The sequence below is a fragment of the Lacerta agilis genome, chromosome 4 (genome assembly GCF_009819535.1).
Source record: "Lacerta agilis isolate rLacAgi1 chromosome 4, rLacAgi1.pri, whole genome shotgun sequence".
NCBI lineage: Eukaryota > Metazoa > Chordata > Lepidosauria > Squamata > Lacertidae > Lacerta > Lacerta agilis.
In genome coordinates, this window is record NC_046315.1 from 59142341 (window position 1) to 59169723 (window position 27383).

The 27383-nt window shown below is 41.5% G+C and overlaps 1 protein-coding gene across 1 annotated transcript in view; it reads right to left on the bottom strand.

Annotated features, from left to right (window-relative positions):
- Window positions 1–1225: 1225 nt before the first annotated feature.
- LOC117045380 overlaps window positions 1226–27383 on the bottom strand; it is a 31180-nt gene continuing 5022 nt past the window's right edge. The window contains exons 2-11 of the mRNA XM_033146381.1: window positions 21056–21775; window positions 20597–20739; window positions 17182–17346; window positions 12462–12549; window positions 11527–11702; window positions 10620–10827; window positions 8798–8923; window positions 6956–7118; window positions 3902–4138; window positions 1226–1477 (exon numbers count right to left, since the gene is read on the bottom strand). Coding sequence (XP_033002272.1) covers window positions 1420–1477; window positions 3902–4138; window positions 6956–7118; window positions 8798–8923; window positions 10620–10827; window positions 11527–11702; window positions 12462–12549; window positions 17182–17346; window positions 20597–20739; window positions 21056–21731 — 2040 coding nt within the window. The 5' untranslated portion in view covers window positions 21732–21775 and the 3' untranslated portion in view covers window positions 1226–1419. The remainder of the gene's footprint in view (window positions 1478–3901; window positions 4139–6955; window positions 7119–8797; window positions 8924–10619; window positions 10828–11526; window positions 11703–12461; window positions 12550–17181; window positions 17347–20596; window positions 20740–21055; window positions 21776–27383) is intronic.

A 27383-nucleotide genomic window follows, 5' to 3' on the forward strand; every position in this document is an offset into this window, starting at 1 on the left:
CTTTTTAGCAAAAATCTGCTCCCTCAGGCTGTATCCTTAACTATGGTTCCCTTTTACACAGGAACCAAAGCCAAGGCACTATTACCATAAAATCATTTTAGATTCAGTGTTTGCTGTGAGAACTTACTTGCAGGTAGTTTTGGACAGGGCAGAGGGTAACTTAGGTAATGTCAACATGAGTAGTGCAAGGGAGGGCTGAAGGTAATCACCTGGGGCTGTTTCAGGTGCCTTTTTTGTTTTTGTTTTGTCTCTCTTAGGTAATATAAGCCCAGTGCCTTGCCTATGATCTGAGCTGAAGCACAAGATCCAAAGGACTCTTGGCTAGGGGTGGGCAAAATCCTTTTGTTTAGAATACTTGGGGCTGCTATTGTTGCCATTTTATGATGTCACTTCACTATTTCATCATAGATCCAGCAGGTCCAAGTACCAGGTCAAGCCAAGTGATGAATTAGGAGCTTGGTACATAAAATATATGTAATCATGTCTTCTGAACCGATGGCTGATAAATATCAAATTCCAAACAATGTAAGCTAGGTCCATTTTTACTACCAGCGAATAATAAATTCAGATATACCAGCTCCTTTGTAATTAGATGGACTTTTCTATTACTACTGCTATCAGGAAAGGGTTCCTACTCTTGCCAGGCACTCTGTTATGACCGGTGAAATGGTACAGTTGATTTAGAAGTGCTTGAAAACTACGGTAGCTAAAATTGATTTTCATACACCAGTACTGTGAACTGTGAACCCAAAGAGGGAGAAGTTGTTTACAAATGTGCTCCCAACCATGGTAGATTCAATTCAGCAAGTTTGTGATAAGCATTCCTCTAATTTTCAGAGGGATAGCTGTATTAGTCTGTTGTAGCTATTTATGAATGGTGGAAGAATCCAGATTGTTTGCTATCCTGGGCTACTACTTGTACACAGAGGCTATCCTAGCCATGTCTTCAGGTACTTTTTTTTTTTAAGTGGGGGTGGCGGGAGCAGGAGCATCTATATCTGCAGTTAAGAGTGCATATTTTTCCTAATGGAAAATCATGGAAATCGCTTCAGCTGTATTTGTGTACCACTTTGTTCATGTGTTTCCATTCTCTGTAAAAAAATATGTAAGCAATCATGAGCTTGAATGCCCTACATGGAAATGAAAATAATCTGTTTTAAATCAGTTCATTGGGGGAATTCATACCTGTTATGACTTGAGTCCAGATGTTTGCTGTTTGCATTTTAGTAATAGTACAACTAATTTTATTTTACAAAAAATACAATACTAGAAAATGCTCAAATACAACTTGATAAAAATGGAAGAAAATACACCGATGAACAGAGTTCTAAACACTTTGTTTCTTCTTTGCAGCAGAAGCACAATATATTGGAAGGCTTTAAAATCCATGCGTTCATTGTTCAGAATGTAGTGGAATCGTTATTCCCAGGCAATAATGATTTTGCTGAAGTTAACGAAAACTCCTTTGTTAGGTGCACTGGAAAACAAATTTTGAAAGTCAGTAATGTGGATATGGTTCTTTGACATGACTTTTTATTAAATAAAGTTACCTAACCAACAAGAGTTACAAACTCAGTGAAAGTTACTTGGATGGTCATGCAAACAGAAATCTGCTGCTGGACAGTGTTTTCTGTTTGGATTCTAAAAGGCCACAATTTAAAGATAACAAAGACATTTCTGCATGACAGGGAAAAATCCACAATTTTCTGTTAGTGGGAAACCCTTTATCAGGACCAGCATTATCTTTTAATTGTGACTTTAGTCTCTCTCCCTCCCTCCCCCCCCCCCCGCCCCAATAGGGTGGAATATCTTTGCTGTTGAGGATAGTTTCTGTTTCACCACTTTATCCCCTATACTCTCGGAGATACAACAGTTGAGATGTATACTGTAGCACGGGTAGACACAGGAAAAAAGAAATTGAGGAAAGGTTCAAGAAATGATAAAGGTTATTTGGGGGGATAGATAAACGCTCCCTGCAGCACTGAAGTTACAACCATTGCTCAGGCAGTAAAGCTAGTATTAAAATTTTGAAGAGCACAGCATGGTTCAGACTTGGGATGGAGATACAAATTGCTAGAGATGGCCAATATGGGGCCCTCTAGGTGTTGGATTACAGCTCACCAGGGATTCTGAGAGGTGTAGTTTAGCAACATCTGGAAAGCACTATTTTGGCTATTCCTGTTATAGGTTGTAGTTAGTAGACGATACATGCGCTGTTCCAGTCACACAACTCTCACTACCACTTTGAGGTTCCCAGCAATTTAAAAGTACTAGTTTTTTTACGTACTAGTTTAGTCCCCACAAACTCTGGGAGAAACTTCAGGAAAGCAAAGCCAGCTCATGTGAAGCTAATGTTTTGAAAAATGCACAAGCAAGAATGCACACAACTCAGCTACCTCTTAATTATTTTAAGTTATGAAAAAGCAAGACGCAAGCCACCATGCCTCTATGAACTTGAAAATATTAAACTAATATGGATTTGGAGTTTTAGTTGGCCTAGCAAATGTATTGCCCTAATACTGATTATGGAGAATGTGAGTTCCTTTTATGTCTCCCACAGAAGCCTCCGGCAGGCTTAATCTAGTCTGGAGGAGTTCCCACAAAGATTTATGCAGTCTGAAGAAAACTAGAGGGTTCATGCACTTGCAAATTTCAGTAACTTCTGCCAAAAAGAAGGAAAAGTAATTTTTAGATTCACCATAAGAATGATTTTGTTTTACACAAAAGTGCTTCTGAACCCAGAGCACAGACTGAAGTGGAAAGAACAACTCAGGTTTTTACACACACACACACACACACACACGCACAAATGTGAATCTTGGGCTCATGCACACATCTTGTGTTTATAGAGCTACTTTGAACTATAGAATTTCTGAGTTCAAGCTTTTCTCTCTAGTGATGCACGAAGCAATTTGTTCTTCAGAATTTTCATAATGTCCATTATATAAAGGAAATTCTCAGACATTTATGATACATAGATATAAAATAATTGATTGGAGGCAGAAAATGGGCAGGAACAGGCATATATAGAGTGCCAGGAAAACATCACATTTTCAGGATTTTTCTCCTACATCCATTGCAATGCTTAATAGCACCAGTAAAACGTTATTTTTAGGTTTATTACCCACTTCACCAGACAGTCACAGGATGAGATACAAACAGTTTAAAACAAATTACAATCACAACGAGAGTTGGTTCTAGAAATATGTAATAATGCATAATGAAGGTGACAGACACCTCTGTAGGGTGGGAATGCCAAAACACCCACAATTATGAGAGTGAAACATTTAATACCTTGTAGTTGATGGAGTAAAGCATTTACACATGTTTAAGTTGCAAATGGTGCATTTACAAAGCTCTGTGAGAATAATGCTTTTTAAATGTTTGATAACAGCACATTAATTTGCCATCAAGTACAAAAAAATGTGAAATTCTAATCTTGATGAGGTGGTGATACAGGATTTCCCACATACTTTGCTTTTTCCATCTCTTGCACACACAGTTTTTACTTGCATTTACACTGATATCAATGCTTAACACAATTTGCTACAGACAGTAGCTAAATCCTGAAGCTCTCATTAATAAAAAGTTAACTTACTGCTATTGTTAGTTACTATCCTAATTCTAAGGAGCATGCCATGAACCCTGTCCTCCCCAGTAATATATTCAATGGAGTAGTATAGCTTTTGTAAGGTTGTATTTTGCCCAATGCTTCAAAACCACAAACTTGCCAACAAACATTTGTGATTCATTAGTGGTTGCATATTATGCATGGTAAAGGTAAAATGTTGAACAAGAAGACTGTGAAATGGCTTTATTACTGCCCCTGGGGAAAATTGGGTTCTGGGTAGGAAGGGAAGATCTCAAATATACTATTGCCAGGTATAAGAGTAAACATTACCAAAGAAAGTAGCGTGTTCCTTGAAAAGTTCCATCATGCCTCCCTATTTGTTCCCCTTCCAGCTCTATTCCAAGGTAGTCCTCTTCTCTCCCCAATAGTGGTCCCAAATACTTAACAGTTCCCTTGCTGATTTTTCCTGCTGGGCATGAAAATTTCACTAGGTTTCCAACTTTCAAGTCCGTAACACTCCTGGGTGCAAATGGTCGTCTTGATAGTGCTGCCTTATCTAGACGAATCCTGAGATAAAAAATTGTAGAAAATCAATAGTTTTCCTTTGAAAGACATGAGTCCTTTTTTTCTGTACTCCAGCACAACTTTATTATTCAGACTCTTCATGATAACCAAAGAATCCTACATATCTTATGAACAAACTAGACATGACAGGGGAAACCTGGGATTGAAGCTCCCAACAACTTTTTGCAGAAACAAAATTGGATTGGGCCATGTTGCTGAGTTGTTTACCCTCAATTCCATTTTCTTCAGTCAGCCCCCCTACCCGCAAGCCAATGTTAATTTGTAGGAAGGGCAAGGATTGACACCTATATTGTTCCCATTTTCTTCCCATTCTAGGGATATTCAAAGTTCTGTAAATATTTAAATAGGAGAAATGCCCACGGGGGGAAAGATGGGTACAATATGGGTGCCCATATTTTTTCTCTCCTCTTCCTTCATAGCTTCACTGGATGGTATTTATATTGGTGGAATGACATGCAAAAAAATGGTTATACTCCTCTCCCATAGTGCTGTGGTTCTTGTACAATTTGTGGATCCAAATTGCTGCTTTAAAGTGTATAAAAATACCTGAGATGTGATCAAAAGAGTTCTTACATCATGTCTACTTTGGCCCTTACAGGTACCTGAGAAAAACAGTTGTTCCCCTTGAACTTATATGCACTCTAACACTGCATTCTCATTGCAACTCAAGTAAAAGAGCCATGATATTTTTTTTTTGGGGGGGGGGGTGTTTAACAATAACATCTGTTCAAATTATTGATTCTAACAACATATGGGAATCTTCATGCACAAAATTAGGGGACAGCTGGCTGCTCACAGTCTCCTGCTATTCTGATGTAAGCCACAGCTCTGATGTTACAGGCAAGTTGCAAGAAAAATCTTATATGCAGCAGGTTCTTTCAACTTCAACCAGTGGTAGCTGCTGCACACATTTTAACAAAATCAAGCTCCTCCTTTCTTGGTAAAACTTACTCTGTGTTTTAAACGGTAGCGGTACATGAAAGAGACTGAAGACAAGCTGCTTCATTTGTCTCTAGGAAAGCAAGGAATTCATTATTATCCTTGTAAAGGATTGGGAATCACTGCAGTATTTGTGGAAGATTTGGATTTAGGTTTGTCCATTCCTCTCTTCAATAGCATTATCGAAGATCTTTTTAACAACATTGCAGTACAGAAAAGAAAGGCAAAGGAGGAGGCAGAGATTTAAAATGCTACTCGCTGTATGTGGGGGCCACGGAGGGGTCCTGGTCAGACATAGAATATTGAATAGAAATAGAATATTGGTCATTGTTTTTAAAATGCTTTTATTCTATGGTTTTGCCATAGGATCACCAGGTTTAATGAAGGGTGGGATAGAAATGAAATAGATTTTCACTGTATATAGTGTTGTCTTTTTTATGTGGAAATTGCAGAAATAAAGAGCCAAATTCCCTCATGGCCAACTTTTCAAGTCCTGCACTCGCCTGGTGTTAGGGCCAAAGGCAAAAGAGGGTGCAGCAATGGAAACAATGCTTTATAAAATATGACACATTCCAAACACACAAAGCCAAAGGCTTCTGCATGCACAGGCCCCTCTCTATTGCACCAAGCATGCAAGCAAGGGGCATTAGCACAACTCAAGGACACATTCCACTCCAGTAGAATTACTTAGAGGGTGTGGAGTAGGGCTGGTGAGGTGTGTGACCTAGGGAGAGTCCTGTGCTAAAGAGAATATTTGGTGGTGATCTTTTCCTGTCATTCGTAATGTTAAAATCATCACGCAGTAGGCTTGGCTTGAGATTTAGGTATGTTCTAGTGCCTATCTTGGTTTGCATTACCGTATTCTTCGCTCCATAAGACACACTTTTTCCCTCCTGAAAAGTAAGGGGAAATGTCTGTGCGTCTTATGGAGCGAATGCATGGTCCCTGGAGCTGAATTGTCCAGGGACCAAAAGAAGATCAAGCTTTTTCTTTTACAAAGAGAGAAGGGGGGTATTGAAAAGCTGCCGCTTTACAGCTGATCAGCAAGAGATCGGGGAGAGAGATAAGGTCGCTGGCTCCCTTTCTGCAGAGGAGGCTGTTGGTTTCCCCAGAGACATGAGACTGGCTGATTAGATTATCTGTCTGGAAACTGTAGAAAGGGCTTTGAGCTGCTCCTTTTGCAAATGGGGCTTTTCTCCTTTGCAAAAGCAGCAGCACAACAACTTTGAGCTGATCCTTTTGTAAATGGGGCTTTTCTTCTTCCAAAAGAAGATGCACAACTTTGAACTGATCCTCAAAAAGGGGGGCTTCCCCCTTTCGTCCTCAAAATACTAGATGGGTCTTATGGTCAGGTGTGTCTTATAGAGCGAAAAATACGGTGCTTAGCACTAAGGGACCCCCTATGCTACTGCTTCCCCTCCTATTCAGTGGTTTTGCAGGGACAATCAGTGTACCCACAGTTGTCAATCCAACACCTGCCAGTCATTCAGTTCCATGTAGTTCTCATAGCCCTACCTTTCTGAAGTAAGCCTAGCATTATATCCATAAATTGAAACAACCCTAGCTGTCGCATCTTGAAGCGCACAAGAGATTATGATTGATCTCATCTAATGTGCTGGCTGACTTCTATACACAACCAGAACAAAGGGGAAAGTCAGTCCTTGATCTTGTGATGAGCTCAAGCCCAGCAGACATGTTTCAGTGCTTTCCTGCTTTAGCTAGACTGTTGTTGAAGAGTTACTTGACCTCTTTGCATTCATTAAGTTGGCAGTACTACACAGTGTGGGGTCTCAACCTTTTTCTTTACAGCAGAAAACTACATTTACAACACAAGCTTATTCATATCTGTTCAATTCTTACCTGTTTGGACAATATTTATTGCAAGTGTCCACTTGAGAGACACCACTTGAAGATGAACTTGAGATGTTTTGATCATAGTTCTCATGACTTGTTGTTTGATTGTGTTGAGCAATGCAAGGAAAGTTGCTGCTGCTCGCCCTTGTGACCTCTTCAGATGCATCATCTTGATAAAAATAAAAAGCTGCTCAAAAATTTGTTGCAATATTTTGTTCAAGGATGCCCAACTCAAATAGGTAATGTGGAACCAGTTCCCTACCAACAGATGCTCAGGGAATATTCTAACAATTTGTTTGCAAAAAACCTCACTTACTTAAGTTGTAAAAATCTAGATATTTATCTGACACCTTTGGACAAAGTGGTGCTATGTCCTGGAAACCATTAAAGTGCATCAATCCATAGTTTGTTTGGGTTTTTTTTTGTTTTTTTACGAAAAATGCTAGAACACTGTAATTTGCACAACCAGCTCCAGTGCACTCAGTTTGATCAAACTTCTCTTTACTTGCCACACTTCTTGAACCCATATTGCTAATTTGAAAGGGGATAAGGGAAGAGACACTGATGTGGCCTCAATCACTGGCTGGTCTGCTTCATAGCCCTGGAGATGTCATTGGATGTATTGGGTATTCTTGAAGGCCCTGATAAACTCCCTGGGCTAAAGGTTTGACTTTCCTGGTTATTTCTGTGCTCTTGGGAAAATGGTATAGAGTTGTCAAAAGCACATTCATTCAATTAATAAAATATACCACTACAGATATATTGTGACAACTCCAAGGATGAAAATAATTTCTGTAGATAAATCTAATGGTCAGATAAGATATAGAAATACTTTATTGTCACTGTACCACATGTTTACAGTGAGATTAAACGAGCCCCCCCCCCCCAATCTCTCAGTCCTTGTTACACTCTATGTGCTGTCAGATAACCCTGAGATAATATTCTGAGGCCCTTCTTCGTGTGCCTCCTCCACAACAGGTCCAGAGGGTGGCAACACGAGAATGGGCCTTTTTTGCAGTGGCTCCCTGTCTGTGGAATGCTCTCCCCAGGGAAGTTTGCCTGGTGCCTTCATTATACAGCTTTAGACGCCAGGCAAAAACATTCCTCTTTAACCAGGCCTTTGGTTGATTTGATTGACATTCTATGCCCTTTGACAAATATGGGGGGGCATGTGTTACTGGGTTGTTTTATTTTGATTATGTACTTTGTGGTTTTATTTTCCTGGAGGTATATGGCAGTATATAAATTCAATAATAATAATAATAATAATAATAATAATAATAATTAATTTAAATTGGACTCCCAGCTCCAAGGTTAGTCTTTTCTTCCGTTGTCTGTGTGTATGCTTTTATGATAATGTAAAGTCCTTACATAGCCATCACATTTTGTGGCTGTTTTGCCAATACTGAAAACAGTATGTTGACCAATGATCCTTTCCCCCATATTGGACAAATGCAGGGAGTCTACACTTTTGAGGTACTCAATTTATCCCGATCCAATAAAGCATGCAGATGCATTACTAAAAGCAATAACACCCAGGCTCAGAATTTTTCCTTTATTTTGGGTCCACTGAAATCCGGCATGTTTTGTGGGGAAAGGCCCTGGAGAATAATGAATAAAATCCAAAGCCAAGGAATGTCTGGAGGAAGTATTTCACAACTCTAATCAGCCAATTAGATCTTACTTTTCACTGACTGCATAAAAAGAAAGCTGAAAACAGAAAGCCAATTAAGTGATTTTTCTTTCCCTATGAAGTTTCATGGGAACATGCAGTATACTTTTTGATTCTTTTCTGTGCTAACAAGGCAAAATGAGAAAATGTGCAATTGCATATTTTAATTACCATACCTTTTAAGTCTCTGTTTTCTTTTGCTAGCTCTGTGTCACAGTATCCAGAAATCAGAAATTCTGTAGATTCACTATTTATGGATGATGGGGAAGAAGCATTTTTCTTACAACATTCTTGTATCTTTTCTAGATAAAAATAAAAGCCTTGCTTATAATCAAATTCTGCTTAGATGTTTTAGATATTATAAAGCAATAATATTTCATTCAGTCAATCTTTTTAAATCACTGTTGATGCAGTCTATTAAAACAAAAAAATTTATCAAGTACTGATGCTTTAATTATTAAAATGTATTTTTAAAAAGGGAAATGTCTTTTCCATTTGTTGGATGAATGTCTTCTGAAAGAGCAACTTCCTGCTTATTATTATTATTTTAAATTTAAGACGTGAGAAATACACTTTGGCTTTAGTATAGCTGGGACAGAATTGTCTTACTTATCACAGATACCACATTTAAAATAAACTGTAATCAAATGAGTAATATTAGATACTCATTGGAAGAACTTAATGTAAAATGAATATACAAACTGCTGCTAGTTGCACTGATCTTCAGGCACTTTTAGTTTTAAGAAAGCTATTTTATAGCTATTTGCCATGATTCAGCATTGTTGTGACTGCAGTAGAAAGCTGAAGCCCCTTTTCTGCAGTGCTGGATCTCTTTTTGCTAACCATCATCTCTGACAGTATTAATTACCTGTTGAGGGTTAATCACCTTTACAGTTAATCAACAAATACCTCTTCCGGCATTTCAAATGCCAATGAATATTTGTTTTGGTGAATTTCACTGTAGTAGTATTGGTGTTAATGTTGTAGCTTTGCCTAAGATAATTTATAAAATACTTGGGATAATTGTTGAGGGTATAAAGATGTACCTAATGACTAGAGACAAGATCTTTTAAAATGAAAACACAGTCATTCTGGGCACAAACACAGAGGCAACCCAGAATGATGAGATGATGTATATCTCTGTACATGCATCAATAAAAGCCTTACTTGCTACACTAACCACTACAAGTTATTGCCTTATCCAGCTTATGATTTCAGAACTTTCTCTCCATGATAGGATTCATATTGAAGTTGGTGGTTGAAAACAAGTTCATTGTCACTATATCTTCAGTGATCATCATCATCATCATCATTATTATTGAAAACCTGTTGAATGCACTTTATCCTCTTAAGAAACCTCAGCACCAGGTCTATCTGATTGCATGGAGAGTAGCAACTATTTTTTATACAGCAGTCAGTGCACAATAATGATGGATAAGGGCCTGTTATAGTCAGTCTTCCTCTATTAGTTACATTGCAGGGGACACATGATGAACCCATGCAGAAAATGGGCTCCATGAGCAATGACATAGCATGAGTTGTCAGTGCTTGGGGCCACACAGAGAAGGGGTGGGAGTGAGGAAAATGGACAGAGTATGCATGCGCATTCAACTGCCTAACGGCATCTACATTGCCCAGAAGATCACAGCTGCAGAGACAAGAGAAGTCATTCCATTGTCTGGAGAAGTCACTTCCTAGTTTGCACAGAGGAGCCATTTTCAACAGAGCCCAGTGACGGAACTGTGCAGCTGTATTGAGGCAGCTTCAGGTGTTGAAATTTTGCGCCCCTAACAATTATGCACCTGGGACAACTGCCCCTGTGCCTGCCCATGCTATGCCACTGCCACGAAACTCTGCTATAAAGTCATTGCTCAAAAGTAACTGGTGTTAATGTTATTAATGAGATGTGGCCTCCTATCTTTGCTGGAGCAAAATACTGGGCTGTTTACTGATCATCGTAAGAACCCAAGCAATATACCATAATGGTGGTTCCTTTACCATCCTGTTTGCCAGCAACTGTATGCATGAGCCATTCATATTTCCTCTTTACATCCCATAGCTCTTCTTTCAGCCTGTGGTTTTCCTCATTCAGCTGGTGGCCGATTTCCCTCAGTCTCCTGGACTCAGCTCTTAGCTCACAAATCTCTTCATGCAAGGTCTGCTCATAAGTGTCTACTGGATCATGTCTGCTGTGCATCCTATTGATCTTTAGAGGGAGAAGAATTAGTATAAACCGTGTTTTGATTCTTGATCATGAAGGAGGAAAGCAATAAAGAGTAGAAATCAGCATATAAGAAATCAATTGTTTAAATCATAGCTGATCACTTCTGAGCTTCTGTAATTCCCAGGTTGGTTAAAGTTTTGCCCAATAGATTATATTCATGTGCAGAGAAATTGCACAATGCACCCTACCTGGTCCTGTGCCACTGCAGACTGCAGGACAGGTTCTTATGTTTGAATTTCCCATGTAAAAATAAATTGTAAGTAACGTAAATATTGCACATCGCTTAGAGTTGCCATGGCAAAATAAGTGAACAACGAATTTAATAAACAAGCAAACCAAACATGCAAGTAAAAAGGCCAGAACTCTTTCTCTTCTGTGATACTTTTCTGCATGCAGTGAGTTTATCATTCTTTACAGTATGGTTTAGCAGTGAATGTGTAAAATATGCAATTATGCTCCACAAATACATAAAACATTTAGGAGACAAATACATACATACTAAGAATGTTTAAGCTCACAGTTGTAGGCATAAAACAAATAAATATCACTAATTACAGCTTTGGTTACTGTTTGAGACATGATGAAATATATATTACCTGTCTTCCACCCCACTTAAAGAAAAACACAGGTTTAAAATTAAAGTACATAAGTTATAATAAAGGATTGTCCCAGACCCCTTACCTTTTTCTTCAGATTAAGATTTTCTTCCTTAGAGTCTGCTAACTTCTGCATATACTCAGATTTTAATTGAGCCATTTCATTCTTCAGTTGTGAAATCTCCTCGTCTGCCTTTGCTAGCTCTAAGACCGCAGTCTCATTGGCTTCTTGAAGATCGCTGATCTGGCTTTTAAGGTTTACTGTGTATCAATATGCAAAAATATTCAGTATGCATCGTCTCTTACCTGGGGAGTAAATCTCACTGAGTTTATTTCTCAGTAGACATGCATAGGATTGCAACTCTCCTACTGAAATAAAAGGGACTTCAAAATTCTTAGCTTGCATCCCATGACTATGCTTGTTTCTCAGAATGAATTAAAAGTGTGCATGAAAAAACAGCCTTGATTGAATGGTGCCTAGTATTTGTAGAGGCAAAGGATACACACTTTGTGTAAATGATTCATGCATTGCAGGGGCTGAACTAGATGACCCTCGGTGTCCCCTCAAACTCTGCAATTCTATGAAAAGAGGAATAGCACTTTGAGTAAAGTTTTGAAAAAAAGATTGTACAGCTTGAATTGGTTTGGGATGGAAAGTTTGTTTACTTGAGTGCATTTAGAGATTTTAGCGGGGAAGGGGGGGAATAATGTATTAAGCTAGTGCTTAACTTTATTGCCGTAGCATTGGCTGTTTGCAGGGGTAGCCAGTGTTAACCCATCAGTTGTAGGACTGTAGTGGTGCCAATAACCTGAACACTCATCTTATAGTACTTAGAAGGAGTAGAACATGGTTTCAAGGTTTTTCTAAACTGCTATTTGAACTTTCACAGAAATTAATAAATGTGGATCATCATGTGGACTGATGCATATAAAAGCAAATTAGCACACATTCAAATCGAAATTAAAATAAAGGCACTGAATGTTGAATGACGAAATTAACAAGCTTGCATGACTTCATACCAATCTGTTGCTGTAGAATTCCGGTAGAGTTGCATTCAAATTTTGGCAGGCTACAAGATGACAGCTCTTCATTAAGAAATTCCATCTCCTTAAATATATATATATTTGCATTAGTTTGTTCATTTGAAACATTCCAGTTTCAAAAACCACATTTTTTATTACATGGAGAAGAAAAAATATGGCATTCTATTTGCAATTCTGAACAATAAATATGTGCTTTCCCCATACTTCTGAGTTTTCTAAATTGATGTCTTACAATATATCTATATAAAGTCACACATACTTAATATCCGTGTGTGTGTGTGAACAAGTGGAGACACTAACAATAAATGATTGGATTGATAAAATCTGGGAGTTTGCAACAATGGCAAAATTGGGACAACCTCTAAGAACAAAGGAAATAACAAGATATTTGAATACTGTACATTTTTTACATTCTTGCTTATAGTATTCCTTATTCTATCAATGAACATGAAATAAGTTCTCTATGTTCACTTTTGACTGAGCCTTCCTTATAATTTAGGGGGGGGGACTTGATCTATTATCTTGTATCTTATACTTATTTTTTCCACCAATTTACTTTGCATACTGGCATTCCCATACTTGTAAAAATCCCCATTGTTATATTTTGAGAGTTCAAGTATTTCTTTGGATAGCTTTTGTTTATTTTTGGTGTGGTATGCTATCTCTTAGATTCATTATTGGATAGAACCTGTGGTTTCTCCACGCCCACCTATTAGTTTGTTTAGCTGAGAAAACGTAAAGCTTAGAAGTTTTATCTTTGACTTTTGTTGCTCTGATTTCTTTTCTTTTTTTCATTACTGGCTATGCGGTAGCATATAAATGTTAATACAAAAAAGTGATTTCTCTCCTCTGTATGTTTTTCTTTTTACCCTTCTGTTCTTATAGTTTCTTTGTGATAAGCTCCTATAAACTTGTGCTTACAGCCCTGACTAAGAGTCTGAAGCAGCTCACCCACAGGTCTATTTTTATCTCTTGAGTTCCTGCCATTGCCATCTGTTTAGTGTACAACCAAGATTATCTATTTCGGAAGCATTTCAGTTCACTTGACTTGCCACTCCCCCGTTCAGAAGTCAAATCACGCAAGTACACAACCGCTTCATTAATCTATACAATCAATTGTTCTTTAAGTATACAGTGGTACCTTGAGTTACAAACGCCTCAGGTTACAAACTCCACTAACCTGTAAGAGTTACCTCGAGTTGAGAACTTTGCCCCAGGATGAGAACGGAAATCGTGTGCCGGCATTGCAGTGGCAGCAAGAGGCCCCATTAGCGAAAGCATGCCTCTAGTTAAGAACAGTTTCAGGTTAAGAACGGACCTCCGGAACGAATTAAGTTCGTAACTAGAGGTACCACTGTATAATATGGAAGGAGGAAGCAAAGGAATGGGGAATTACACAGTTTTTATTTCCCGTGCCCCCACTTCTTTTGGATAGTTTTGCTGATGAGTTAATTGTAGCTTCACTCCTGCAGCTATCATATGCCTATTTAAGAACAGGGTATTCTCTATTCGTTTTTGAATTTCACAGTATGCCAGAACTAAGGATAACAGAAAAGTTAAAGTGTTTCAGTTGATGAAGATGTTGACCTGGTGTATATAGAAAAGGAATGGAAAATAAAACTGCTGGTATCAGAATGCTGGTCTACTGATCACATTTGGAATATTCTGTACAGTTCTGGTACTCAAAAAGGATATTGCCAGTTGAAAAAGGTTCTGAAAGGGGAGAAAGAGGTGCCATGATAGATGTTTACAAAATTACACGTGGCATGGAAAAAGTGGATAGAGAGAGGTCTTTCTCCCACACTTATATGCTAGAACTCATGGAGATTCAATGAAGCTGGATTCAATGAGGATTCAGGACAGGTAAAAGAAAGTGGACAGTGCATAAACAATAGGCCATGAATCTGGATAGTTGCATGTCTAAGACCCGATCCCCCCCGGGTGAAATAATGACACAGGACGCAATGTTTAAGGTTAAATGGGAATGAAAAGGCCACAACTTTATTGGTTACGGATGTTGAGCGGTATTGGCTTAGGCATTGGAACTACCGACTATATCCGACTCCAGCACGTTGTGCTGGCAGTCTGGGAAGGGTTAACCACCAATGGGTGAGAGCCCTGCTGCTGCACATCAGCTAGGGACTCACCCTGTGATCACCGGACTGGGGCGTGCCTTTGGCCCTCACCCACCGTGGTTTCGGACAGGGACACGCCCCCCGGACTCATTTGCTGAAGTACCCTTCAAAGCCTTGGGGGGAGGTGATGGCCGAACCTCCCCCCCCACCTTCAACCTTCCTAAGCTAATCCAATGCCTAACCGCCAAAACCAAGTTGTGACGAGTTGCTACGAGGTAGGCGAAAAACCACCAGGCTGGTGCCAATTTGCCTAATGGGAAAATTCCTACCAGGCCCCTTAACGGCGACCAACCGTGGTCCATAGCAAGGTCAAGAAACTGCCTACCTAAAGGGTGGGAGGGCGGGAAAGCGAGCAGGATGGGATCCGATGGCAAGAGGCTGAGCCCTGGGTGCGGGCTGGCTTAAATGCAGCCAGCCACGCCCGACCGCTGTACCAATTGGTCAGCTGGCCGGGCACCGCACCCAGGGATCAGCCAGTGGTGGCAGGGGATGCAATCATCCCCTGCGCACGTGTGGGGCTCGTGTCCACTGCAACCCCCCCTCCTTCCTAAAGGGTCGGAAGGGGCTTTGCATGTCTAAGACCCGATCCCCCCCCGGGTGAAATAATGACACAGGACGCAATGTTTAAGGTTAAATGGGAATGAAAAGGCCACAACTTTATTGGTTACGGATGTTGAGCGGTATTGGCTTAGGCATTGGAACTACCGACTATATCCGACTCCAGCACGTTGTGCTGGCAGTCTGGGAAGGGTTAACCACCAATGGGTGAGAGCCCTGCTGCTGCACATCAGCTAGGGACTCACCCTGTGATCACCGGACTGGGGCGTGCCTTTGGCCCTCACCCACCGTGGTTTCGGACAGGGACACGCCCCCCGGACTCATTTGCTGAAGTACCCTTCAAAGCCTTGGGGGGAGGTGATGGCCGAACCTCCCCCCCCACCTTCAACCTTCCTAAGCTAATCCAATGCCTAACCGCCAATCGAGCCACGAAGGGGCTCGCCGCCAATACCCTCACACCCGCAACCAATACCTAATTGCTAGTACGAAATCTGCAAGCCACACGTCATTTCCTTCATCTGATAGATGCACGCCATCATTCCGATAAAGGGCCGCCTCGCTGTACTGTATAGCAGGATGCGATATGACCTGGCCCCCCAGGGCCGTCACCCTGCGTGACACCGTTGTGCCCAGCAATTTCCTGGCTCAGTTGCCCGCGACAGGGCAGAGACAGTCACGCCAAATGCATCTTTCCAGCCATGTAGACTAAAGCATAGTCAAGTTTGGAATAGAAAGCAACGGCTCATCAAAGTCCTTGAATATAGTCCACTGTAAAACAATGCCTTTCGGATAGGCGAGACCGTTTTCACCAGGGTGCACCACCAAATGCATCTTTCCAGCAATGTAGACTGAAGCATAGTCAAGTTTGGAAAAGAAACCAACAGCTCATCAAAGTCCTTGAATATAATCCACTGCAAAACAACGCCTTTCGTATAAGCAAGATCATTTTCACCGGGCTGCACCACCAAAGCATCCGGAGGACCCTGCGAGGCGGCCCTGGCTTTTACTGCCGGGAGAAACTCGTCCCAGCGCATCCCTCTCTGCGTGATCCAGGAGATTTTGACCTTTGGGGGCAACCCCAAATTGCGACCCCATCCACGCTGGCAGGCACGCTCGCGGGCCCAGTGCCCGATGCTATGGTCGACCATCCAAATAATAGCTGTAGCGACGTCTGAAAGAAAGTAGGAGAGAGGATGCTAAGGAACCAGGCCTTGTATTCACAATGACTTGCGTAGATACCCCTCGTCTGACTTCCACCGTCCTAAGTTCTTAATTTTCTCAATGGACAAACCCCATTGCATCGCTGTTGTTGCTGCCCCAATTCGAAAAGAGTGCGCCGCCGACCACATGCTGTGATGGCTTTTCGCAAAACACGCGTAATCTGTGCGCGTGTCAGGCAGGAACCATCCTGGTGTATGAGTAGGGGGCCCGGTGATGCAGGTCTAAAATGCAAAAAACGCCTTGCGTCCTTTACCGGACAGGGGCCGCTGTGCCCAGTGGCAGGCAAACACATCCAGGCGCCCTTTCCTGATTGGTCTGTTTTAGACTGGCGAACGTGGAGTAACACCTCAGAAGTGGGGAGCTGATGGGATCCGATGGCAAGAGGCTGAGCCCTGGGTGCGGGCTGGCTTAAATGCAGCCAGCCACGCCCGACCGCTGTACCAATTGGTCAGCTGGCCGGGCACCGCACCCAGGGATCAGCCAGTGGTGGCAGGGGATGCAATCATCCCCTGCGCACGTGTGGGGCTCGTGTCCACTGCAACCCCCCCTCCTTCCTAAAGGGTCGGAAGGGGCTTTTTAAAAGGGGATTAGACAGATACAGTAAGGCTATCAGTGGCTACAAGCCATGATGGCTATGCTTTGTCTCCACCATAGGAGGCAGTAATGCTTTTGAATACCAGTTGCTGGAAGCCACAGGATGGGAGAGGGTGCTTGTGCTCCAGTCATGTTTGGGGCTTTCCCACAGGCATCCATATATATATTTTAAGATGCAAATCACTCACCTTCCCATAAAGTTTTCCATCATCTGCGTGTGGACTCTGTCCATTCAACAGTACTTGACGTTTAGCCTGCACATTCTTCATGGGTTGATGAAATTCCTGTTTGTTCTCATCTGGAGATTTCAGCAGAAACTCTGACATTGCAGGAGACCTTGCTTTCTTTATTGACTAACAAAAAAGGGAAAAAAGAAAGTCAAGAAAATTTTTCAAGTGTTTAATTTGTGCAGTGTAATGAGAACTGTTACATTGTCTTGCATATTGCGACGTGTGCTGTTTTCCATGTATTAAAAATAAAGCTCTTTTGTTTAAAAAACAAACAAACCTGTACATTTTATACAGTATACAAAGATAGCATTTGTACATTATTATTTTTACTACTACTGAATTGATAGGGTACTTTTCAGCTCCTCTGTGGTCCAGGTCCATTAAGCAGCTTATAGTCATAACAATACAAAACCCCCACAAAGATTATGAAATTATGACAACTCTAAGCCATATCTATGCAACATAAATGATTCAAAAGAGCAAGTCAGGTGTTCATATGCTAGATTCAATCTTCAGAGGTTTAGCCCTGTCTTGTGGCACCCTAAAGACTAAGAACTTCAACCTTGTTATTTCCAACAATCCTTTAAAAAAAGTTTTTTTACCATCTGAAATATGAATATTGAATATCTGAAATATATGGATGTTTAAAGCTTCTTTTCGTATAACTGAAGAACAATATACATTTAAACTTAGATGGTACCTTCACTGCTGAGAAAAGGTTTGTGATTAGACATGTTACTGTAAATGAAACATACCAAGTGGATTGTTATAGCAAAGGATACACTTCTCACTTATATCAATATAAAGCTTGCTTTATACCCCTCAATTTGCTGATATCCATATGTACTAATCTTTTGAAGATACAGAAACTGCAGTGGTTGTAGGGTTCAGTAAAAACTTAGTGAAGATTATACACAAATGCAACATAAAAGTATCATTGGGAATCATTCAGAGTGCTACAATGCAAGTGTGCTCAAAATGAGAAAAATAGCAGATGAATGCAAAATCTTGAAAACACCAAATAGTTATATACATTCAGACAAAAATCCATGAAGTCTGCATTATACAAAGAGCTCCTAAATCTTGCATCGGTGAAACCAGTAAAAAATACTTTACATTCTTTAAAAAGAAAACAACAGTAGTGGCAGATAATGATTTGGAAGATCTGGATTCTTCACATAAGCATAAGCATATATTTTGTGCTTCAGAAATTGATTGAAATGCTTTATCACAGAGATATGTTAAATATGTTGCTACCACGAAGCATTAGTTTTTGTTTAGTGCTTGATGACGGCTCTATTCATATTTTATAAAAAGAAAACCTCAATTTAACAGCACTTTACCATTTTACCTCTGCCGTTTTGTTTGGTTGGCCGGCTTTCATGATTCCACATCCAGCATCCCCAGCAATCCTTGTGTAATGTCACTGCCCTCCATTTACAACAGAAAAGAGCTTTTGTGTTGGGAACCTAACCATCATCAGGCCAGAAGGCAAGGCTATTGTCAAGAGGCACAGCTTGAGCAGCTGCTGCTGCAGCAGCAATCTGGTTTAGCATGTCCAATGCAAAGAAAACTATGGGAAAAAGGAGGAAGAACTGGAGCTTGAAGAAAGATGTTCAAACACCTGGAATTTCTTCCTTCTCCCCACTACCATCACCAGTCCTGCTTTTTGGAAGTTTTACATTTTAGTGCAGAGACACATATACCATTCAGACTTCAAAAATCTTTTGTGAGCCTTCCTGTCTGCATGTAATCAAAACTATCACATATAAACAATCACAGTAACATTTACAAATATTTCCCTCATTTTATGCCGTATTTTATGGGTTTCCATGAATTTAAAGACTTAGAAACTATTTGCAGATACCTAGAAGGTGAGTACGGTATAAATCGACCATATCATGCAATAGCTTGTGCTGCTAATTATAGGCTGAATACATTTGCCATTAACCAAAACATACTATCCTCACACATTGCTTATTGAACTGTGGTATATGAGATATATTTGGGCCAGCCAAACTAGAGGCGAACCTATCATTTTCAAATAAAGTACTAGTTCACAATTGATCCTCCCAAACACACATCTTAAGAAAAGGAAGTCAAGTATATTCTATTTTTTTAATGTCACCTCTCTGGAGTTTTTGTTTGTTTGTTTTTTTGAGTAGATATTTTTGCTTTTTTATTTCATTTCATACACCAGGAACTTTATGCCTTCTTTCCCGATTGCCACTGTCAGGGTTTTTTTTATTATGAATGTCTTGCACTACCAAGGTTACAAGGACAAGCCCTTTCCAAGTATACAGGGGCGTTCCTAGCCCCTTGGCTGCCCGGGGCGGGAAGCCAAGGGGCACCCCTGGGGGCGGGGCATCGCGGCGCGTGCGTGCGTCATGACGCACACGCGCGCGGCGACGGCCCGGCATCCCCGGGGGCGGGGCATCGCTGCGTGTGCGTCATGACGCACGCACGCGCAGCGACGCCCCCGCCCCTGGGGTATGCCGGGCGGGGGCTTGGGGGCTTGGGGGCATCGGCGGGCTACAAAGAGCGCCGAAGCCGCTGCCATAGCGCAAAGGGCTGCCAGGCTGCGGCTTCGGAGCTCTTTGCAGCCCACCGAGGCTCCGGAAGCGGCGGCCCGGCACCCCAGGGGGCGGGGCATCGCTGCGTGTGTGTCATGACGCGCGCGCGCGCAGCGACGCCCCCGCCCCTGGGGTATGCCGGGCCGCCACTTCGGGAGCCTCGTCCGTGCAGCGCTGCTGCTCCCGGGGTGACGGAGGGAGCGGCGGCGCATGGGAGTGGTGGGACGCGCCGCCGCTCCCTCCGTCACCCCGGGAGCAGCAGCACCGCACACACCCGCCTAGGGGCGGCACGAGGGGCGGCCCGCCCCCACCGCCCCCACCCTACGACGCCCCTGCAAGTATATATAGTTTGGATACTAATGATTAGTAAAGAAGCTGAACCACCATATCCAAACCTTCATGTTCCAAGTTTATCCCACGAAGCCGAATGTTGGAATATAACATAGTTAAACTGTCGAATTCACTCCCACAAGAGGTAATAATGGCCAACAACGTGAGTTGCTTTAAAAAGGGAACAGATGAATGGGTGATAAGGCTATCAAAGGCTACTTGCCATGATGGCTATATTTCTTCCTCCACAGTTGGAGGCAACGTGACTCTGAATACCAGTTGCTGGGAATCACCCATGGGGAGAGTGCTCTTGGGACCTCTTTGCAGCATCCCATGGGCATCTGGTTCGCCATTATGAAAACAGGGTGCTATGATGGATCTTTGGCATGATTTGGCAGGACTCTTATGTTCTTAGGAGTTAATATGCATGAAGTCCAGAAACATATGTAACATTTGAATTTATATGACACTAAAGAAAAAGAAAAATGTTGTACCTTGTGATGATAAGAATTGCCTTCCCAACCATTTGACACGGCGATATTATGTAAGTTCTTTGCTGATGCAACAGCTGTCCAAAGCTGGTCAGTCAAACTTGAATCTTTTTTATCAGCTGCTGAAAAAGGACATGTGAAGAACATTACACTACTGAATTGTTCATTCATTCATTCATTCATTTAAAGAACCTAGTTAATTGTCCTTGTTACCTGAGTTATGAGCTGGCCTGCTTAAATGTTCTGGGAGCAGACCTAAGTGGAGACTATGGCAGCAAGGTCTGCCCCCCCCCCGGGCCAATGCAGATTGGTTCAGATTTCAAATCTGGGTCTGGTAGGACCACAGAATGCACAATGGCGGCCAGGTGGATGGGGTGTGTGTGAAAGAGCCACCACGCGGGGTCACAACCACCACCCACCCATGATTGTCCTAGTTACCTGAGTTGTGTGCTTGATTAACTTGCATTCCAACATCTGGAAACTTTTCTGTTCTTGGGTGCAGTATATGTTTGCACTGTGAACTATCTGAAGTTTTCTTTGAGTAGTTTGCATCTTTAGGGCTGGGTGATCCATTGTGTATTACGGGAAAGGCTGTCCTGGAATCTGCAGTGTAAGCACCTAAATTACGGTTGAGCATGCGAGTACATACTTTGAAAGCAACTTCATCTCCGATTATATCATCCACAACATCTTGGTTATTGTTGAATGAATCTTTATGTTCTCCTCCTGTGTTTTCTAGAGTGGCATCAGAAAAATGTGCCAGTGTGCTCTCTGACTGACTAGATCTCAAAATTTTCCATTCAAGAGGTAGGAGAGGATGGGAAGAAGTTAAAGATAATATGCTATCAGCAGAGCCTCCTAACCTATACCGAGAGCGTCTCAAGGATTCTTCCTCCTGGCTAGGTAAAGCCTGTGGATCCCAATCTGTTATCAGCACAAGTGGATCTTTCATTACTGGTTCTTTTTCAGTGTCAGTGTGAATGTTCTCCCTCGCAGTAGCTTCATCTTCAGCATTGCTGATAGTTCCCAGAGAAGCCAACCAATCATCTGTCTCTAGATGAGCTCCCTTCACAAGATCAGAGTTTTCTGTGGTTGTGTTTGATGTTGCCTCCATTGTAACCGTCAGATCCCATCAACTCTGATGGCTCTTTGCGAACCCTAACAAGAAAGAGTGAAAAGGAACAAAACAAACCCACAGACATTAACAAAAGATACAAAACATATTTCAGACATACTGTGCATCTTGCAAAAGTGGGGAACTTGCTCTGCTTCTTGCTATGCATTTTTATGCTTGTGTATTACTAAACAATATATGGAAAAATGTAAGGGAAATATATTTCACTCTTCCTGACTAATTCCGTTAACATACTGCTGCAGAGATTGTAAAACTCCTTCTCCAAATAGTTTTCTTCCTCTTTAGTTTTAGGAGGGTGCCTTTAATCTGTTAATCTACTAATGGATATTTATGTCCTTCTCATGCTGATGTTTTATTTTATTAATTAAATAAATAAAATTAATATTGAATCCCAATTCTGTCTTCTGTGGCATTAGCTACTCTTCCCAGGTTGCAGTCATCTGCAAATTTGATGAGCATCTTAATTCCTTTGTCCAAGTCATTTATAAAGCTGTTGAACTACGATGGGCCAAGGAGAGAACCCCACAGCACCCCACTCATCACTTTCATTGGGTTTTTTCCATTTCTATGCTTGATTATGTTTCATGTGAATATTAAACTGTTCATCATCACTGTAGCCAGGGGACAGCATCTGCCCTAAAAGTATGGCAGAAGCTACTGAATCAGCTAGAAATTGCTAATTTTGCTATCTGCTGACAAAGGCTGGGCTTGACGCCCCAGGGAATGAATGCAGAAACTAAGGACACTGCTGCTGCTAGAGGTTAGCCCTTCCTTCAAAATGCAAGTAAATGTCACAACCAGAGAGCTGCTTAGCAGAGTGGCTTGGTGGCAAGTGTTATTTTTAAGGTTATAATTAGGTAGTATCTGAAAACACATTAGCTGTCATTAAATGTAGCTATCTCAACTTAATAAGACAGTGTAAATTAACTGAGAGTGGTAGTATTAAAACATATTTAGTAAGACTTAACTGTTAACGATTTGTGTCTATGCAATTATTTCTTAATATACATTAAGAGCATTTTTTTATGAGCATGCAGTAACTGTTCATGCTCGTTTTAAAGTGCATTTGGGAATGTTACTGTAAATTAAAAGAGTTAATGAAGCTTAGTATTATGGACAGCAAAGACACATCCAGTTGGAGTGCATACTTTTCTGTGGTGAAATATTGAAGTTTAATATTTAATATCCCATAGAGTATTATCTCAGCATTAGAACACTTATTTCATGCTGTGTTTTCAACACAGAGATTAACTGTGTGAAACAAAATAATAACTAAATATTCATTTTTTAATTGGAGGTTATAAATAGTACAAAGGCTATGCCAGAAAAGCTGTGACTTTCATGTTGTTGTTGTTGCTGTTGTTTAGTCATGTCTGACTCTTCGTGGCCCCCATAGACCAGAGCACGCCAGGCACGCCTATCCTTCACTGCCTCTCGCAGTTTGGTCAAACTCATGTTGGTAGCTTAGAGAACACTGTCCAACCATCTCGTCCTCTGTCGTCCCCTTCTCCTTGTGCCCTCAATCTTTCCCAATCTTTCATAGGCAACTTTTAATGGCTGTTTAGGTTTGTTGTTATCACCCTACTACCTTACCCAATGTGGGGTGTTCACTTATGAATGGGAATAAATGTTGTTCATTTTGCATTTACCTCCTCAATTATTCAATCGGAATACTTATTATGGGTTCAGTACAGACCCATTGAAATGAATGAACATGACTAAGTTAGGTACATTAATTTCAAAGAGTCTGTTCTGTAACTGAACCCTACCCTATGAAATAAAAGCCCAGCCTAAGAACTAGCTTCTAGTTTTATTTTGTGTATAATAATATTTCAATAGAATGAATTAATTGAAGATGCAAAAGAATGAAAAATATTTGTTCTATATGTCATATATCTTTTGTACTACGGATCTGCAGAATTGTGTTTTAAAGCCCAGTTCCAATTTTACACTGCACTCAATGCATTAAAATGCTTGTAGCAGTTATTGCCAATTTAAAAGTTGAGAGCACAATGTTTCCCAATGGAATGAATGTTAGGGGAGAGGGGCTCTTACCCAGAGGATCAGGAAAGTTATACCAGAGTATTATCAGTGTTCTAGCATCTGGGTTTCTAGTAGCAAAAATGACATCTCAGAGATTTAATGGTGTATAGCAGCATGGGCTCTCCTCTCACAAGCAACAACCTACGTTATCATATACAACAATGCTTGCAAGCTAGTTGACTTGCCATTAATTATGGTGGGTTTGAGATTACAGGTACAAGAAGAGATATAGCCCAGGTGTGCAAGTATCAGTCCCCTCTCCCCACAACAATTTTGAGGACATAATCATACTAGTCACCCCCCCCTTCCTGTGAACCACGGGACTTGTAGTTCTGTGAGGGCCTTTAAAAAGAATTATCAGCATCTCACCACAATTCCCTGTATGACTTGGCAGGGAAGTTGTGATTATTACATTTGTATTGACTGTCATAAAAGTGGAGCCTCACACAGATCAGATAGCTTTGGAACTGAGTCAGGGCTGTATGGTTGCAGCAATAATATTGGATGTGTGCCCCCCCCCCCCCCCCAGTGCTCCTGATCTTTGCTTTTGACTCTTCCACAGAGGAATGTACATACTGATGGCAAGCTGTTTATGAGAAAGGAAACACTGCATATCTTTTTTAAGGCCACTGTTCTCTGTGGATCAGGTTGTGCTTGTAGGGTTTGTTTGTTGTTCTTGCATTTATTTCCTGCCTTTCACAAGAACATAAGAAGAGCCCTTCTGGATCGGGCCGAAGGATCACCTAGCACAGTATTCGCAGTGCATCCAACATATAGGAAGCCCACAAGGAGGACCTGACTGCAACTCCAGTCTCCCCACTTGTGATTTCCAGCAACTGATATTCAGAGCAGGGGCGTAGCAAGGGGGGGTGGAGGGGGCGGGGGCCCCCCAGTAGCACCCTGGGGGGGTGACACTCGGGGCGGTGCCCCGTCTTCTGCAATCCCCACCGCCAGCCAGCGGCGAAAAAAGCCGCTGAAAGAGGGGGCTTTCCCCCTTTCAGTGGCATTTTTTGCCGCTCCGCTCCCTGAGGCGGCGGGAAATGGAAAGGGGCGAGCCAGCGAGGAGGGGTGTCACCCCACTCGCTGGCCCAACCCCTCTCCATACCCCGGGACAGCTCCGCTTAGGGAGAGCAGCAGCAGAAGAACCCACTGCGCTCCCTGAGCGGAGCCCGCAGGGAAAGGGGAGGGGTGGGCCAGCTGGCCCGGGTGGAGGCCATTGCACATCAATTGGCATGACCCTCTGTCAAAGCCGACACTGTTAGTAGCCAAGACTACATCTTGTGGAAGCAAATTCCATACTTTAACTATGTCCTGTGTGAAGAACCTAAAGGAAAAAGCCCCAAATTTTGTAATATTTTCCTCAAAGGGTAGTTGCTCCAATCCCTTGATCATTTCGGTTGCCCATTTCTGAAACCTTTCCATTTCTACGTCTTTTTTTGTGACGAGGTGACCAAACGTGTACACAGTATTCCAAATGTAGGAGCATTATAATATTGGCTTTTATTTTCAGTCCCCTTCCTAAGGATCCCTAACATGGAACTCAACTTTATCTGCAGTCCTGACCCAAACCTGCTTAGCTCCAGCAAAGCAGTAACCTCAGGTGTCTTCAGATCATACCCTTCGAGCACACAAACAAAACTCTGTGCAGACACCATTTGCATGCGAAAGTCATGGACTCCCTTGAGGCTCAAGAAAAACCATAAACAGGAAGGTGTCACAAAGCATGTGGTAAACAAATTTATTACTTTCCTCAGCAAGGAAAGTATACTGGATCCATGGTGATAGATAATTTTCCCTTTAAAGAGAGACCAAATACTTGTAGTGGGAAAGCAGAAACCACTTGGGGCAGGCATCAAGCCTGACTGGAATAATGTCAATCAGGACAAAGATGCTGATCTATCAACCTTGTATTCTTAGTAATCTGTTGTAAGGCAGTGGAGAAATGGATAATTTCCAGCTTTGAAGAAGTAGTAACTCAACAGTTTTTTTTTCTGTTTACAGTGCATTTCTTAGCAACATAAGGCTACCGGTGCATTATCCTTGCCCCAACCAACTGCTCAAGCATCTTGACTCCAATAGGGACATCTATCTATATAGTTAGCTATTTATATTCATATCCCAAGCCGGGGTAACAACAGCATTAAAACAACCAACAATAAAGGAAATATTTAAATCAGGCAGGCCTGAGAACAGGTTTAGTGTTCATAAACACCACAAACAGGCATTCAAAATGAATGTGGTATACCAAAGAAAATGCACTCAAGACAGCCAATCCTAACTTAAAACAAATAAACAAAAATCCTGAGGTTGAGAATTTCATACAGTGGCCTCTTCATCAGCTACAGAAAATGTAGTCCAAATTACTCTCCAACTGGAGATCATAATAAAGAAACAGGGAGCTGCCATTTAAGACCAGTTTTGAAGTTTGCACCCACCAGTGGAAGAGGAATAGACTAAAATAGTTACATTTTAGAGGGCACCAAAGTTTATATTTGGGACGAGGATTTGAAGTGGATACGAAGGAAAAGTTGAAATATAATCTGAGTATGACTGGTAGAGGATTAACCCCACTGACTTGTCACTTGTAAGGCTCTTTGGGGTGTGTTGGTGTGGGTGGGTTTATATATACCGTATGGCCCAAATATAAGCCGCACCTGAATATAAGCCACACCTTTAAAATTGGAGGGCGGAGGAGGGAAAAACCCCCCGAATATAAGCCGCTCCCTTCCTCGCTGCTCTGCATACTGGGGGGGGGGAGCCGTGCTGTGTTTCTGGGGGCCTTTCCCCTTCCTTGCTCTCTCCCTTCCCTTGGGGGAGAGGATGGCAGACATGCTTGTTTTCCTTCCTCAGTTTTTGAAACATAACATATGATTGCCACAGCTAGCGCACACAACATCAGTTGTACACGCAGCGAATTAATCATGTAGAAAGATGTCATGGACAAATTGCTACACACGAAACCCTTTCACTATACTCTGAAGTATCACGTTTTCTGTATTTTGCATAGAATTTACCAGAAACGCAGAGAGTCTTGAACCTCAGAGAATGGCCATTCAACACAGCTATTTAATCTTTATTGCAGTGAAATGTCTCAATTGCAGCAGATGTTGACGAGGCCATCTGGAAGTAGTAGTGACAGGACAAATAAGTAAAATGCCGTTCTTTTTTTTTTACTGCTCCCCGAAGAGGCTTAACTAAAATGTCCTTTTAATTTAAAAGCATCTGGAGCTATTTATCACAAACAGTTTAAGAATGCTACTGGCTGTTATGGGAAAATACAGAACAAAATTGACTATAGAAGGTTGCAGAGCCCACTGCGGGAAATGTAAGTTAATTGTGGTTTCTGATTCTTTGTTATACTCATAAGCATGCTTTAAATCGCATGTCTAAGGAGCGGTTTTTCAAACAGGGCTACTAGTGCACTGCCCCACCTACAGTTTGCAACTGTTATGCTAATTATTTTGTTAGTAGGTAGCTGTCTGTTATCCACATTAGAAACTCTGCTTTCATACATTGGAGAGTACAATACCGGAGAGTCTGTTCCCTTTTTTTGGATATTTAAGACTTATGAAAGGGTCTCCTCTGTTT